This window comes from Bufo gargarizans, chromosome 4 (genome assembly GCF_014858855.1).
Source record: "Bufo gargarizans isolate SCDJY-AF-19 chromosome 4, ASM1485885v1, whole genome shotgun sequence".
NCBI classification, from domain to species: Eukaryota; Metazoa; Chordata; class Amphibia; order Anura; family Bufonidae; genus Bufo; species Bufo gargarizans.
In genome coordinates, this window is record NC_058083.1 from 153,303,666 (window position 1) to 153,321,942 (window position 18,277).

An 18,277-nucleotide genomic window follows, 5' to 3' on the forward strand; every position below is an offset into this window, starting at 1 on the left:
TCTTCTATGGGGCTGAACTGCGCCTAGGCCATGTGAGCCATGAACGTGACATCACATGGCCTAGGGTAAGCTGGAGAAGGCTGTGGCCCTACTGCAAGCACCGCTATCTGATCGGCAGGGGTCTCGGGTATCGGACACCCACCAATCAGATGCTGATGACCTATCTTGAGGATAGGTCATTATTAAAAAAAACACTTAGAAAACCCCATTAAAGAAAATATACCGGCAATTACGATACTATTTTGCCACACATAGTACCAGTTCTGGGAACCTTCAGATACGTACATATATTAGTAGCTTTTCATCTAAATTATATCTAATCCTTTATTCATAAACAGGAACTTAAAAGAGGAAGGAGCAGAAACTTCATGTCTCAATAATTATACTGGTGCCCATTTGTATTGGCATAAAAGACACTGCAGATAAAACTGCCATCTCTCAGAAGTCAGCGCAGTTCTTCCTGATCCCAGCTGTCACGTTTTTTTAAATAACACCACCTTTGCCTATTTTCATGGGTTGCGGTGTGCTTTCTGTAATTACATCTCCCGGTACTGGCTGTATTGTACCTGTTCCACCTTCTTAGACTTCTGGCTTGGAAGGAACTTCAGATTACAGTGGTCTTTGTGGCCGTTTTAGGTCTCTGCAGCTTCCTGCAGTTTTCCCCGACCGTAAGTTCTGAACATAGAGGCACAAAAAGAGAACATACTGTTTTGGTTTTATTCATTATTTTTCATAGCTGTGCCAGGGTACATAATGGTATGTGCAGAAAAAGCGTTTTAAACATAATCGTCACTTTTGAATATACTCTGAAACTGGAACTTTTTGATAGAAAACATTTGACAGTTTATTAATGTACTAAGCGGGACCATGTGAGTAAGAGATGACTAAAGAAAAATGAAAAAGTTTAATTTTCACCTTTCTACAGTGGCACTGGGGGGCGAAGTTCCAGTAAAGTCAATTATTGTCTGATTTAGCGCCTGATTTAAAGTTTAACTGCCAGGAATGTAACTGTAAGAATTCAGTGCACCAGACAGCACTGAAAAGGGTTAATTTAATGTTCCTGAGTTATATGTTGTGATTTCTTTGTGCACTATGTGTACAAAATGGCAGTGTATTGGCAATGTATAGTTAAAACTGGCAGACTTAGTTAGGTTACCAGGGTGTTGGACATAGTCCACCCCTTGGTTAGCGAGTGTTAGCTAAGAGGAGTTACAGGCAGGATGTGTGCATGAGAGCTGCTGCAAAGTAGGCCCAGAGAGAAGCCTCCTCCAGGAGATACCTTTCCTGAAACTGGAAAGCTGCCAGAGAGTTACTTAGAGGATACCCCTGGAGGAAAGAGAACAGACAACCATAGAAGGTCTAGAGCCACCAAGGCCTCTTTCACATGACTCTTTTTTTTTTTTTTCCGTTTACGGGACTTTTTTTGCCGTCCGTATACGGAACCATTCATTTCAATGGTTCCGCCAAAAAAACGGAATGTACTCCGTATGCATTCCGTTTCCGTATTTTTCCGTTTCGTTGAAAGATAGAACATGTCCTATTATTGCCCGCAAATCACATTCCGTGGCTCCTTTCAAGTCAATGGGTCCGCAAAAAAAAAGGAACACATACGGAAATGCATCCGTATGTCTTCCGTATCCGTTCAGTTTTTGCAGAACCATCTATTGAAAATTTTATGCCCAGCCCAATTTTTTCTATGTAATTGCTGTATACTGTATATGCCATTCGGAACAATGGATCCGTGAAAAATGGACTGCAAAACACTGAAAAAGCCATACGGTCATGTGCAAGAGGCCCAACCCCTGCCGATCAGCTGTTAGGAGAGGCCACCGCTCCGTAAGATTGTCACATACATCAGTCACATGGCCTAGTTGCAGGTCATTCCCATGCAAGTTAATGGGGCTGAGCTGCAATGCCAAGCACAGCCGCTATACAGTGTACAGTGCTAGGAAAGCTGCCGGGAGCCCGCAACGCTCACCAGACCTCCAGTGAGCACAGCAGCTGACTGAAACAGCTGATCTAGTTTAGGGACTCGGACCCCCACCAATGTGATAAAGATGATCTATCCTGAGGATAGGTCATCGTTATCAATTCCTGGCTAACCCTTTTAAAACCTTTACTGCTGTAGAAAGGGTTACTTGCCTTCGTCAACCGGCCACACTTTGAGATGGACTGGCCATCTGGACCTAAGATCTGCAGCCTGCATCCCTCAGCCCGGGAATTTGTAACCAGTACAAAATAGTACACTTTGGAAAGAGTGCAAAGTGTTTAGAGAGTGAATCCGGAACTACACCGCCATCATTGCCACTGCCCATACAGCTATTGGGAAAATAACCACACTATGATATACTTCAGAATTGTGTCTTTGCTACTATATGTACTACTATGCCCATCATCAATTCAGTAAAGATACTTTTTGCAACCAATGAGCGTGGTTATTGCTTTCACCATCCGCCAATCCATGCATCTACCTTCCTGCCTTGCACCTTGCCAACCATTCACCTTCAAAGGTACCCCAATTAACACCAGTCAGAAGCCCCAAGTCCAGGGTCTGCCCCGAGAAAAGAAAGGGTGCGCCCTCCATTCACTGCACGCACCAGGGAGAGCCATCGTGAGGACTGCCACTGTGAACCATGAGTACTAGTGTTGAGCGAATCAAAGTTCACGAAGTGGACTTCGATCCGAATTTTAGGAAAAATTGAATTCACCGCGAAGATCCCACGTGAAATCTTGTGCGCTGTGGCGTACGATGTAACCACACTGGCCTACATGGGAGCTGACGTAGATTTAAGCAATTCGCACGGCCAGTGCCTAAGTTATGTAGAGGCTATAACTTAGGCGCATTAAGCACCAGCACAGGAGTATTAAGAGTGGCGTATAAATTGCCGGCCTTCATAAATGACCCCATATGTCTCCCCACCAAGAAATTGGGGCACACCTGCCTCTGGCTCCATTTTTCCACAGCTGGCTTCTTCCCTTACCATAACAATAGCCTTATTTATGTAGCATTATGGCATCTTGCCATCACCCCTCCTGGCCGAGATTCATGATTAACATTAACGATCATTGCAGGCTCCTGTGATATTTCGTCCTGTTCTGTACTGTATATACTGTGTGTGTATATATAGATAGTCGTTGAGGGCTGGACACATTTTTAACCAAATCTCAGACTTCCCTTTTGTGTATGCTCACATTTGGAAAATCTATTAGAGAAATTTCTGCAGTTGAAAATACATTCCATGCGTCTAAATGGAGTCGTTTCTGCAGCATCAAGTCCAAATGAGATAATTGAGGCAGTTTTAGACATTTCTGCATCAAATCTGCCATGGGTGAATATACCCTTAAAGAGGACGTGCCACCATGAAATGTTATTTTAATATAATTCATCATGAAAAGCCAGTTACTTTTGTCATTTACTTTCTGTTACAAAAATACACCAGTTGTGAAATATTTGCTTGACTTCTTTGTTATGGTGCCCCCTGGTGTTTAACCTGCATAGAAATGTCAATGTCCACATACTGAGGTGGTCACACGTACTCATTTCCATTCTTCAACTGCCACCAGCCATATGGACTGTTAGAAGCTATCACAGTTACAGGGAGGGAGATGCAGAAGAAAGGATATTCCCCCCTGATGGAGAAAGGACACCCCCCTAAGAGGACACACTCCCTGACCTGCCACCCTGAAATAAATCTAGCAGAGCGATGAATGGGGAGATCCCTGGATCCATGTGAGGTACAGGGCTGGTTCTGGCTTCGTAAGAAAGAGATTGTCCTGTACTATATCATGGCCGATTTTCATTTTTTACATCAGTCATGGCATAGCCCGTTGCCCCTCCTGTGAAGCCCCAGACTCCTCCATACATATGGTGTGGTTTTCTGTTTTATCTCTCTACTGATAACATCTCCTGCTCAGATTTCAGCCCTCTTTCCCCAGTCAGTGGAGAATAATTCAATTGTGCAACCTCAAAGAATGGTCATATTGCTGCACAGCAAAATATGTATGGCATGTTTTATATTCTATTCCACACCTCAAGGCATAAGGTTAAGACTTTGATTTTATGAAGGTAATTCCTACCACTCAGTCATGCGCATTACAGTACTAAGAAGCCTTTGAAATATTTATGGCATGTCCAATGGAAAGCATATCGATGTTGCCAGAGCCAGAGGGCCCTGCAGACTATTGAAATACATTGCACTTACTTCAGAGCAATCATATATTATCTCTGCCGTAATGTAGATGAGATGGGAATCGCATGCTTCCCCTTTACATATCATTGCTTGTTCACTTCCACCTACATTGTAAGAAGTACCTCGTGGAAAAAAAATCCAGGCTACACCCAAGTTCTTCTCACGTGGTCTCCAGCTTAGACAAGCTGAACGAGCGTCTGCACCTTGACAAATAATATGCTGTAGATGCAGAAGAAGGTGAGCATCATCTTGTTGAAGTGGTCACCTCTGCCTCTCTAGGATATCCTAATTACTTTTTGATCAGTGGGGGTCTGACCACTGGGACCTCCATGATCCTGAGAAAGAAGGGGCCACAGCACTGTTCTGCTTGTATCTTGACTCTCTCGGCTGTACTACCAGTTGGCCCTGAAAGAGGATTCAACACTAAATGACTGCTGCGGCCCCTTCATTCTCAGGATCCTAGGGGTCCCAGAGATTGGATCATAAAGTGATAACCTGTCCCAGGTAAGATGGGAAAACAAGATCAATTCTCAGCTCATCACTATTCTTCCACTTTCTGGCACCGAAGTAATGGCTGCATATACACTCACCTAAAGAATTATTAGGAACACCATACTAATACGGTGTTGGACCCCATTTTGCCTTCAGAACTGCCTTAATTCTACGTGGCATTGATTCAACAAGGTGCTGATAGCATTCTTTAGAAATGTTGGCCCATATTGATAAGATAGCATCTTGCAGTTGATGGAGATTTGAGGGATGCACATCCAGGGCACGAAGCTCCCGTTCCACCACATCCCAAAGATGCTCTATTGGGTTGAGATCTGGTGACTGTGGGGGCCATTTTAGTACAGTGAACTCATTGTCATGTTCAAGAAACCAATTTGAAATGATTCAAGCTTTGTGACATGGTGCATTATCCTGCTGGAAGTAGCCATCAGAGGATGGGTACATGGTGGTCATGAAGGGATGGACCTGGTCAGAAACAATGCTCAGAAAACATCCCCTACACCATTACACCACCACCACCAGCCTGCCCAGTGGTAACAAGGCATGATGGATACATGTTCTCAATCCCAAAAACACAAAATGCAATTGCACTCTGCAAACCAGCACTCTGCCCTGCCTTTATGCTGGATGTTGAATGAGGCATTGGTGTACATTTTGGCCAAAGCGTAAAAAGCCACTCACCACGTCAAGGTCGCCTTCATGAGTGGTCCCTAACACTAGTTCCTACCTTTTATGGGCCAGGGAGCGCAGGTACAGCATACACGCCAAGCACACTCTGCTTTGAATGTTCTCAATCTGTTTACGCCAAATTCGGACTCTACCATTTGAATGTCTCAACAGAAATCGAGACTCATCAGACCAGGCTACATTTTTCCAGTCTTCAATAGTCCAATTTTGGTGAGCTCGTGCAAATTGTAGCCTCTTTTTCCTATTTGTAGTGGAGATGAGTGGTACCTGGTGGGGTCTTCTGCTGTTGTAGCCCACTTTTCTTTCCCATTCTGACATTCAGTTTGGAGTTCAGGAGATTGTCTTGACCAGGACCACAACCCTACATGCATTGAAGCAACTGCCATGTGATTGGTTGACTAATTGCATTAATGAGAAATAGAACAGGTGTTCCTAATAATTCTTTAGGTCAGTGTATAAGACCCCTTTCTAGTGACTGCAGACTCCCAAGATGGTATTATGCAGAGGAACTGAGGAGACTTGTTCAGTAGCAAAGATATAGAGAATATAAGGGTAGAACTGCCCAAATAAACTGAACTGCTTGTCTGGGACAGGTGATGTCTGGGAATCTGAATATGGGATCTTAAAGGGAACCTCCACCTTTGCATTGATCCAGTGCATCTAAAATAAAAAAAATCAAGCAACTTTGCAAATCATTTTAACAAACAATCTCCTATCATTTTGAGTCTGCAGCACCTATGCAGACCTATGTGTCTCCATTGGAGCAGACGACAAACAATACCTGTGTATAGGAGATTGATGCTGCAGCTATGCTCCCTCCCTTCTGTCCCCTGCTCCTTACTATGACTGCTCGAGTCAGACTACATAGCACTTGTAGTCTGATACCCTGGAGACACATAAATCTGCATGAAAGCTGTGGACACAAAATTATAGATTATGGTTCTGAAAGTGGAATTTCCCTTTAACCCATTACTTATAGGGATATAAATTAAAGGGAGCATGTCACCAAATACTTGGAAATAAAACCTTTTCACTGCGTAGATGAGCGCTTGTCAGTTAAAGAAACACACTTTGTCCCATGTTGATATGTGGCCCCAAATCGGAGAAATAAGCCTTAGTAGTTTATGCAGATGAGCTCTTGGGTGCAACAAGGGTGTTGTCATTGCACCCAAAGCTCCAGTTATTTTTGCTGCCAGCTGCACCCCTACTCCCCCCACACACATTTTGACTGACAGGGCCAATCAGTGTATGTAGATGTACTCACGACCGGCCCTGAAATCTCGTGGTTGCACTGTATAGTGCTGGAGCTCGCTGGGCATATGGAATCTGTACGGTGCATCTGCTTGGCCATCTCAAGCCCTGTACTGTGCAACCGTGAGATTTCAGGGCCAGGCGTGAGTATATCTACGCACACTGCCTGGTCGGCTAGTCAAAGCAGGGGTGGGGGACGCGGGGCCAGCACATATGGTGACTGAAGCTTTGGGTGCAACGAGGTGCCCACATTGCACCTAGGGGCTCATTTAGTATATAAAGTCTTATTTTTACAACTTGGGGCCACATATCAGAATAGGGACCAAGTGCGTTTATTTCCCCTGACAAGTACACATTTACATAGTTTCATGGTTTTATTTCTAGGTATGTGGTAACAGATTCCCTTTAAAGTGGTTATTCCATGACTAATGCAACCTCAGATGGATCCAGAGATCTCCCCATTCATTGCTCCAATTGTTCTGTTAGATTAATTTCAAGCTGTCAGCTTAGGGGTCGTGTCCTTTCTCAGGCGTGTGTCCTTTCTGCCGCAGCTGGTGGCAGTTGAAGGATGAAACTGAGCAGGACAGAGAAATTAGAAAAAAGAGCAAACACCAGGTGGCGCTGTACAGATAGATTTCAGTGAATATCTCAGTAGCTATAATACATGTTTAATTACATGCAATTACAAAAGTATTCAGATCCAGGTGCTGGTTTGAAAACTATATTATACAGGGAGTGCAGAATTATTAGGCAAGTTGTATTTTTGAGGATTAATTTTATTATTGAACAACAACCATGTTCTCAATGAACCCAAAAAACTCATTAATATCAAAGCTGAATATTTTTGGAAGTAGTTTTTAGTTTGTTTTTAGTTTTAGCTATTTTAGGGGGATATCTGTGTGTGCAGGTGACTATTACTGTGCATAATTATTAGGCAACTTAACAAAAACAAATATATACCCATTTCAATTATTTATTTTTACCAGTGAAACCAATATAACATCTCAACATTCACAAATATACATTTCTGACATTCAAAAACAAAACAAAAACAAATCAGTGACCAATATAGCCACCTTTCTTTGCAAGGACACTCAAAAGCATGCCATCCATGGATTCTGTCAGTGTTTTGATCTGTTCACCATCAACATTGCGTGCAGCAGCAACCACAGCCTCCCAGACACTGTTCAGAGAGGTGTACTGTTTTCCCTCCTTGTAAATCTCACATTTGATGATGGACCACAGGTTCTCAATGGGGTTCAGATCAGGTGAACAAGGAGGCCATGTCATTAGATTTTCTTCTTTTATACCCTTTCTTGTCAGCCACGCTGTGGAGTACTTGGACGCGTGTGATGGAGCATTGTCCTGCATGAAAATCATGTTTTTCTTGAAGGATGCAGACTTCTTCCTGTACCACTGCTTGAAGAAGGTGTCTTCCAGAAACTGGCAGTAGGACTGGGAGTTGAGCTTGACTCCATCCTCAACCCGAAAAGGCCCCACAAGCTCATCTTTGATGATACCAGCCCAAACCAGTACTCCACCTCCACCTTGCTGGCGTCTGAGTCGGACTGGAGCTCTCTGCCCTTTACCAATCCAGCCACGGGCCCATCCATCTGGCCCATCAAGACTCACTCTCATTTCATCAGTCCATAAAACCTTAGAAAAATCAGTCTTGAGATATTTCTTGGCCCAGTCTTGACGTTTCAGCTTGTGTGTCTTGTTCAGTGGTGGTCGTCTTTCAGCCTTTCTTACCTTGGCCATGAGTATTGCATACCTTGTGTTTTTGGTCACTCCAGTGATGTTGCAGCTCTGAAATATGGCCAAACTGGTGGCAAGTGGCATCTTGGCAGCTGCACGCTTGACTTTTCTCAGTTCATGGGCAGTTATTTTGCGCCTTGGTTTTTCCACACGCTTCTTGCGACCCTGTTGACTATTTTGAATGAAACGCTTGATTGTTCGATGATCACGCTTCAGAAGCTTTGCAATTTTAAGAGTGCTGCATCCCGCTGCAAGATATCTCACTATTTTTGCCTTTTCTGAGCCTGTCAAGTCCTTCTTTTGACCCATTTTGCCAAAGGAAAGGAAGTTGCCTAATAATTATGCACACCTGATATAGGGTGTTGATGTAATTAGACCACACCCCTTCTCATTACAGAGATGCACATCACCTAATATGCTTAATTGGTAGTAGGCTTTCGAGCCTATACAGCTTGGAGCAAGACAACATGCATAAAGAGGATGATGTGGTCAAAATACTCATTTGCCTAATAATTCTGCACTCCCTGTAGAATATTTTTGGTGGAATGACCCCTTTAACTTACCCCTTTAACTTACCTATAGGTTGTAATTAAAAAAATTGACTCCTATCCATGTCACAAACCTGCAACTACTTGACAGATGAGGATATATTGCAGAGTTTTATTTACTGTTTTTTTTTTTTTTTTTTTACTTTGTGCAGGAAATGTTCTTTTAATCTGGGAATTGGGAAAATGGCTAAAGTGAAGCCAATTATTCTGGTAACCTGTAGCTTTCCAGCTGTTACAGAATGATAACTGATATAACACAGCAACAGCTGGGATGCTACAGGATCCGAGCGGTATGAATGAACTCCTTTAAGTGTTGTTCCTGTGTGCGGTGGTTTATTTTAATTTTGCTTCTGCTCTGATGATACTTTCTGTACCACATAGTGCTTTATATCCGAGTATAGAGTAGTCACACTCATTGCATAGTTTATGTTCATAGTCACGGAGGCGTGATTGAACTGGATAGTTGTGTGGCTTTATACTGTTGTATACCATATGGTGTAAAAATAAGACTCTTTTTCAGTGTTTTTTTTATTTTTTTTATTCTTTTTTGTCTTTTGCTTGTTTATTGAAGACAGAACTAATTGTAATAGATGAAAACATGAGTGATGAAACCTGATCCTAGCGGCATATGTATCCTTGCAGGCTTTTGAATACTCTAAGATCTCAGTATTTGCTGACTTGGGAGCAATCCTAGAATAGATTACGTCAGGGCAGTTTAACTATTTCAGTTCTTCTAAGAAAATGAAGAGAATATAGAATAGTGCTCTACAGTATGCAATCCCCTACATGTACAGATCTAAAAGGTATCACTGTAGCAGAGCCACAGGTCCAGCCTAAAGGGGTTTTCCATTGATAATGAGTTCCTGCACCTGCCCCCTGAAGCAGAAGTTTGATACTTACCTGCTCCACGCCACTTCGGTCCTCCGCTGTCTAAATCTTTTGGTCACTGCTCTGTTTACATCCGGTGGTCCATGGGCATGGTCACATATGCAGCTCCAGCCATTGACTGGCTTCAGTGGTGACGTGCTGCTGTGACCACATCCCAGCCCATGCCCATACATCGGCAGAAGATAACCGGAAGGTGGAGGCAGCGCAGGTAATTATGAATCTTCTGATTCAGGTGGCATGCTGTGGGCACTTGTTGAAAAAATCCCCCCAATTACCAGAAAAATGTTTTAAAGGGTTATCCAACCCCTATAATTCACCCTCTGATGCCTGGGCCCCTCACATAGGTTGTACTTACCTTGCTCCCCGGCATCCATGTTGTTTCTGATGCTGCGGATCAAAACATCCAGAGACGGGGGTTGGGAGGGCAGCCAATAGCAGGCCGCAATGGGGACGAGCCTCGGCGATGCTAGGGAGGCTCGTCCCCGTCTCGGCCAGCAATTGGCTGACCCCCCCCAACCGCCCCCATCGCCGAATATTTTGATCTGCGCAACAGGGAGATGCAGCGGTGGCCGTGCCGGCATCAGAAGTGACACGGGTGCTGGGGAGCAAGGTAAGTACAACCTGTGTGAGGGGCCCGGGCGTTATAAGGGGCATTATAGGGTTTGGATAACCCCTTTAAAGAGTTTTTTTTTTCCCAGCAAATAAATCTGTTTTAAATCAAACCTGTCAAGAGATTTCTGTTGGTCGGAGAGCGGGATATGATAGAGGGAGAGACGCTGAGCTCTGTGATATATAGGTTTATATGATGTGGAGCAGAAACTCCAAGTTAAAAGCAGAGTAGATCCTGACAGGACTCCTAATTACCTTGTCCACGCAATGATTGACAGTGTTCCCTGTATCAGTGTGTTTATACAGAAGGTGGTCAATCATTGTGTGCGTGAAATTCTGCTCCATATCATAAACTAATATATTTTACACAGCTCAGCGTCTCTGGCTCGATCATATACTGCCTTCAGATAGGGCAGAGGAACTCCCCTGACAGGTCACTGTATTTTCGCACAATTTCATTTAATAGAGAATGGTATTTACACCATTTCTAAAGCACTTCATTTTAAAAAGTCTGTCCGCATCCACCTGAAAAAAAGCTGAAAAGTCATGGTGACAAGGGGGCTCGCTTCCACCTAATTTGCAGTCCTGTCACGGCTGGAGGTGGGGGAAACCCCCAGCCGTGCGGTGCCAGGAGATGGTAGGGTTACCACTTGGCCAAACAACACAGAATTAGGGAGCAGGTCACCTCCTGTTGCGTCCCTAACTCTGACCCTGTCTCCTACCTGCATGGGCCTACCTTGATGGTAGGAGGGCCCATACTCAGGAACCTCGGATCCCTGCTGACCCTCCGCAGATCCCTGACCTAGGAGCTGGGTGAGACGACCTACTCCTCCTTGGCACGGAGGAGCAGGAGTCTCAATGGCCAAGCAACAAGGGGAAACAGAAAACACCTTATGGCAGTGACAGGCAAACGCAATCAACACAACACTCACCTGCCACAGAACAACACAACCAGGAACCCATGTGCAGGTGCTGTTTGTTCAGGACACCAACAATGACAGCACGCACAGACATCACACAGGGACCCGGACCATAAGCTGCAATGATACAGAAACCCCACACACACCTAGATAACACCGTGTAACAAAGATTTATGACCAGAAGGGAGGCCCCCACTGGTAGATGGTAATATACAGGAGGCTGCTCCAGCTATGCCTGGCTGAAAGCAACCTACTGAGCCAAGCCAGAGACAGAGGCTTTATAGGCCTAAGTGGCCACACCCACTGGTCAGAACACACCCAGTGACATCACACACACTGGGAAGAGAGTTAACCCTTCCAGCACCACAGGAAAGGGAAAACACCAACTTAAAGGGGAAGTACACACAATACATAACACACACCAACACACTCACCTGTTACCGCCAGCAACGGCATGCGTGCCAACCATGTTCTGGGGAACAGCCAGCAGGCCGAGAACCTGCCACCACATGCACACAACACCAGACGTTGCCGCGGACAACCGCAGGTGAAGGGAGGTGTCCAAGTGCATACAACCAACACAACCTCGTGCACAACAAACACACAAAGGGAGTGCACATAAAACACGTTGCCAAGGGCAACCGCACGCATGCCTGTTATCCGCGGCAACCGCACTTGAGGCAAACCACTAAGTGCCCCCAGCTGCGGTTGACACAACACCAAAACCGCGGGTAACTGCATGCGGCTCCCAAGGAGTCACGACCGTGACCAAGGGTCGTGACAAGTCCACTGCCTGTTGTTAGGCAAGATCCATCCCTAGTAACAGAGACACAAGACCGTTCACAGGAGATGGGGGTGTCAGAGCTATCTGAGCTCCTGAGTCTGATAAAAAAAAAACTGCTTATACACTGCTTCTGAAGATTATAGCAACCTCTTGTGTGTCTGTAAGTGTGATCTCCTCCTCCTTATCTGTTCTGTAAGGGACATCACAGCTGGACAGTACTGGCAGATTTCACAGAAGGGATGCGCCCTCTGCTTCTGAGTGAAATACATCTAGCTGTGCAGCTGAAACAGGGAATAATATGATTGAACAAGACTTTAGGGAAGTCCAAACATAACTCTTCCTTTACAGTTATGATTGTACAAACAAGCACAACCATTATGCAAACTTTTTATGAAAACTCATGTACGCTTAAAGAACAGGTCCACCATTGCAGCCTTATTTTATTGCTTCAAAGAAACTAAATGATAAATGAATCCACTTTGTAAATAATCTTAATTAACAATATCCTATGGTTTTGTTTCTTCAATTCCTATGGAAACTGGTAACAGACTACAAATCAATCTTGTCTAGTCTGATTTTAGCTTTCATACTACCCTGTATCTTTTCCTTACGTCTTACCTAGCAAAAGTAGGTTGTGAGTAGAATATGACTGCAGGTTCAGACTACACAGGGTTTGTCTGTAGTCTGTTACCATGGTTTCCATCGCAGCTGCAGGCACAAAACAAGAGATTTTGTTAATTAAGATTGTTTACAAGGGTAAATAATTTTCCATTTTAGATTCATTGGAACAATGCAAAAGATAATTGTTAATGTGGGCAGAAGTTCTGAAACATTCTGATAAACTGTGTTTTTAAATTATTTATCATTCAAAGGTTTATACTCCCTGAATATGAACAATGAAAGCTTTGCCTTTCACTGACAACAAGCTGAAATGTTGTATAATTTTTCATTATACCATCATTACATTAATATGTTTTAATGGAAACCCCTTTAGGTAAATGAAACCAACCACATCAATAATTTATTTTTATATTTCTATCTTATTTAATGGAATTGAATTGAATTTTGTTCCAGGCTGCAGATTACATTGTTGCAACTGAAGGAAAAGGAAGACGAACTTCAGATTTTGACAACTGAGCTTACAACTTGTCAACAGGCACTTAGAACTGCAAGAGAGCAAAAACAGCTGTTGGGGTAAGAAGTCTCCTGACCGGACGTGAATGATAGGGTCTTTTCAGTATGTGATTGTCTAAGCTATGATCCCTCATGGCAAGCCATAAAATTAACCAATAGTGTGGGAAGGCGGGATGTATTTGTAGCTTGTCATGCCATAGAAAATAGCACTGTTGTCATAGCAGTCTCTATGGTTATAAGGGCAAAGTTTTACCATCAATCTCTAGAAAAGTGACTCTGTTCTAGAGTTCAGTTCAAGTTGAAAAACTCTTGACCCACCCATACGGGATTGTGTGTGATCAGGGTTTAAGGAACCTCTCACGCATTTCATGTGCACAAAGGCATACGTGCAAGATTTGATATCGAAAACAGATTTGGTAATTATCGTCTAGGTCTTTAGGAAGAAAAGAGAGTATTAATGAAATGAACGTGCTGTATATACTTCAATGTTCAAGCCAAGGAGAGCTAATAGCCGAGTGACTGAGTCTATATTGTAGTTTCTACATAATAAAAATAGAATATACACTTTTAATGCACATAATACTTTCCATGCAGCCTGGAAGTTTATAGCTGAGCTTTATAACTTGTGCTTTAGGGTAAACTTTAGATTTCACCGCGTATCTGTTTCTGTTCTCAATTACCCACAAGTGACATTTATTATCTAGCAGAATGTTATTGTTGTTATGGTAAATCCCCATTCAGCAATCATTTTCAGACTGTCTGCCTACATAGACCGAAGAAAGTTTCATTTCCCGAAGCTAGAATGACCAATTTTATGTGGTAAGCTTCTCTACGTTTAAAGACAATGGGGGAGATTTATCAATAATTTGCAAATCAAAAGTGGTGATTTGTTTCACCTCCTATATCAAAAGGCGCACGACACTTTGAAAATTTGACTTTTTAAAATATAAACCTGATTATCTGCCTAGTTCTCTCTATTTGCAACATTAAGCTGGCCCAATTGTCCTCAAGAATTTGAGCCATTTCTGCCCATGAGAGGATGATAAATGAGGTGTAATATGCGCCAATTTGATAGCCAATTTGGAATAAGGTCCGCTATCCTCGGCGCACCCACTGCCGATATAATACCTAGAATAATGTGAAATAATTACGGTATATGGAAGGCACTCTATCCTCTTGTGTGGCATGGAAATATAATTATAATTCGTCTTGATCAATATATCATTTATTTTATAAAAATTAATTGAATAAACACAAATATTAGGGTCTATTGTTTGTGTTTATTCAATTATTTTTTATCAAATAAATGATATATCGATCAAGACGAATTATAATTATATTTCCATGCCACTCCAAAGGATAGAGTGCCTTCCATATAATTAATTCACGTGATGCATTCTATATGGTGAAAATTCAAGAGAAAACAGTGGATATATTTGGTGCAAATCAAAACACCATTCTTTTTGGCGCATTTTACACTATAATTCTGGTGCAACATGCTTAGTAAATGTCCCCCAATCTGTCTTTAGAAAATTAGCTATTGTTTAAATGAAATTTATGTTTTTTCTGTGTATTTTCCATGGACCTATCATTTTTTTTTTTTATCCAAAAATTCTTCAGTTTTCACCCCAGCCTCTAAAGGCGGATTTGCATGGCCACATGCACGAAGCAATGATCAAGGACAAATCTTTCTTTTCTAATCATTGCCTGATTGTTCAGCCATAGTAGAGCTGCATTTAAATTCAGCAATTATCCCCGCTTTGTGGGAATGAACGATCTCTACTGAGATCGTTCATCCCCATACAGATTCATTGTTTGTGTGCAGCACCTCTCTATTTAGACAGGACAATGTACTGACGACAAATAGCGATTTTATGTGCCGCATGGAAAATATGATCGCCCGATAAACAAGCGTTTCCTTGTTTGTCGGGTGATCAGCAGCACCTTTACACAGGAGAATTAGTGTTTGTATAAACGTTCGCCCCAGATAATTATCCTGATCCTCAGCCTGTATAAAAGGGCCCCAATGCTTATTATATGCTATAATATCCTGTTCTGTACAGATAATTTTTCAGCAGTTATGTCGATATCATCAAAGACAGGATTACAATGTCAGATATCACCTATTTGTAGATAACACAGGATCATACCATTCACAATAAGTGATGGTTACAGCTTATCTACCCTGGAAATTGACCTCTGCGCAGGTCACACAGCATGTCTAAAAAACTCTTATAAACGTCTAGAGACGTCGTTGAACATTTCATGTCTATTGTGGCTGTGGTCCATGTGGCATTTATCTACATGATGTTAGCAGCTCAGGCAAAATGGTTGCCCTCAAAACCTTGCATAAAAATAGAAATAATAAATCTACAATCAGAATAAAAACAGATTAGAAAAAATATTATATCATTATCTGGTCTGACTTGGTAAAAATATAGATGATAAATACTTCTCTTTTCTTATGCCTCATTCACACATCAGTGTTTGGTCAGTGATATCCCTCAGTGATTGTGAGCGAAAACCAGGATTGGAGCCTCCACAGAGATAAGGTATAAGGGAAAGATCTGCTTCCGTTCTGTGTTTAGAGCAGCACCTGGTTTTTGCTCACAATCACTGATGGAAATCACTGGCCAAATACTGACGTGTGAATGAGGCATTAGTCTGCCCAGAGTTTCACTTGTTAGCTGCAGTTTGTGCCTCAGAGCTGCTCTTATTTTTTTTCTGTAAATAAAGGAGACGCTTCAGCCATAACCATCATAGCGGTTGTGGAGTTCCATCTTTAGTCACTGAGTCTCCATCTTTAATCACCCATTTTTTGAAGAGCTTGGCCAAAACTTTACAAGTGATATCCTATAATCAGGATAGGCCATGGATATTGGGGGTGCGACCCTTCACACTCCTGCCGTTTAGCTGTTCAACAGTAGCTCCGACTTGGCGCCAGGACTGCACGGCTTAGCTGTTGTTCAGTGGACGGAGCTGGTTAGTGCAGTGTGTGAGTGGGAGCAGCTCTGCGGCATCCAGCTCAGTCCAATGCACAACAAATGATTAACAGGGAGTCGGACCATGGCTTATCCTGAGGATAGACCATCACTTCTAAAGGGTTGGACAAGATAGCATCAACATCCTATCAAATAATCATTTATGAATAATCATTTATTTATTTACTTCTTCATTGTTTCTTTCTTCCATTTTGGGCTGTGGTCACATGACCATGTCCATGCAGCTCTCTCTTATTTTCTGTGATGTTATGTCCATGGGCGTGTCAAAGCAGGAACCGGGGCAGTGGTAGGGGAGTGGTTATGTAACCAGCTGGGTGGGAGGAGCTGGAGCTGTGGCAGAGAAAGAAGCGCATCATGGAGTCCTACATACAGGATGTAATAAACCAGAGGGATTTATTAACATGGTAAAAACAGATCAGGAGAATTCAAATTGGAAAAAAGAAAGCATAGTGAAGATGTCCAGAAGGTGTGTAACTACATGAGCATATCTGCAAATCTTAGTAATCCCGGAGAAACCCACTTAAAGCAGTTGTCTCACTTCAGTAAGTGGCCTTTATCATGTAGAGAAAGTTAATACAAGGCCCTTACTGATGTGTTGTAATTCTCCCTATTGCTTCCTTTGCTGACTTCATTCATTTTTCCATCACATTATACACTGCTTGTTTCCATGGTTATGACCACCCTGCAATCCAGCAGTGGTGGTCGTGCTTGCACACTATAGGAAAAAGCGCTGGCCTCTCTGGTGGCCAGGACCGTGAGAACATGCATAGGCTGGTGTTTTTTCCTATTGTGTGCAAGCACGACCACCGCTGGTGAATTGCAGGGTGGTTGTAACCATGGAAATGAGCAGTGTGTAATGTGATGGAAAACTAAATCCAGTCAGCAAAGGAAGCAATATGGATAATAATAATACATTAGTAAGTGCCTCGTATTAATTTTCTCTACATGATAAATGTCATTTGCTGAAGTGAGACAACCCCTTTAAGGTGCACGCACACGTCCATAATACAGCTCTGTACAACCAATTTCATTGGAGGCCTACAAAGATTCATATGTAGTCTGGCAGAAAGAAAATCCTAGCATGTTCCATCAGATGCCACACAACAGACTTATTGAGCCCAAGAAGCTTTGCATCTAGGTGACAATACTTCTTTAAATAGGACCTTTCACCTCTCCTGACATGCCTGTTTTTAATAACTTCATGCATTCCCCATGTAATAACAATTCTGGAACATCTACTCTTAAGGGTCTATTCACACGTCTGCAATTCGGTTCCGCATTTTGCGGAACTGAATTGCAGACCCATTCATTTCTATGGGGCCGCACGATGTGCTGCCCAGATCCGGAAATGCGGACCCGCACTTCCGGGTCCGCAATTCCGATCCTGAAAAAAATAGAACATGTCCTATTCTTGTCCGCAATTGCGGATGTGTGGTCCACAAAATGCGGAACGCACATTGCCGGTGTCCGTGTTTTACGGATCCGTGGGATGTGTGAATGGACCCTATGTCTGTATGCTGTGCCATTCCTGTATTATTTCTATTAGAAGTTATGAATAAATTGATAGCAGTCTGCAGTAAGGGTACAGAGGGGTGGTAACCAGTTGGGGGAGGGGGGGAGGGTCCCTGCACAGTCTCACTCTATCCAATTAGTGTTGCCATTTTCAGACTGTGCAGGTACACCCCCCCAACTAGTTACCACCCTCTGTACCCTTACTGCAGACTGCTAGAAATTCATTCATAACTTCTAGTACAAATAATACAGGAATGGGACAACACAGACATAAGAATAGATGCTCCAGAATTGTTATTACATGCATGAAGCTATTAAAACAGACATGTCAGGAATGGTGAAAGGTCCTCTTTAATATGATACCACGGTACAATTGCCAGTCAGGCCATAGACAGGTGTATAGACACACTTCCCTGCTATTTATCTGTAAATCTTGTGTATATTGCTCACATATTCACACCTCTGAGAATTTCACGCATAGTTG

General features: G+C 42.9%; 1 protein-coding gene across 1 annotated transcript in view; it reads left to right on the forward strand.

Moving 5' to 3' along the window:
* Window positions 1-18,277, forward strand: part of LOC122935284 (trichohyalin-like) — a 154,391-nt gene that overhangs the window by 31,913 nt on the left and 104,201 nt on the right. Inside the window, exon 5 of the mRNA XM_044291047.1 lies at window positions 13,220-13,339. Coding sequence (XP_044146982.1) covers window positions 13,220-13,339 — 120 coding nt within the window. The remainder of the gene's footprint in view (window positions 1-13,219; window positions 13,340-18,277) is intronic.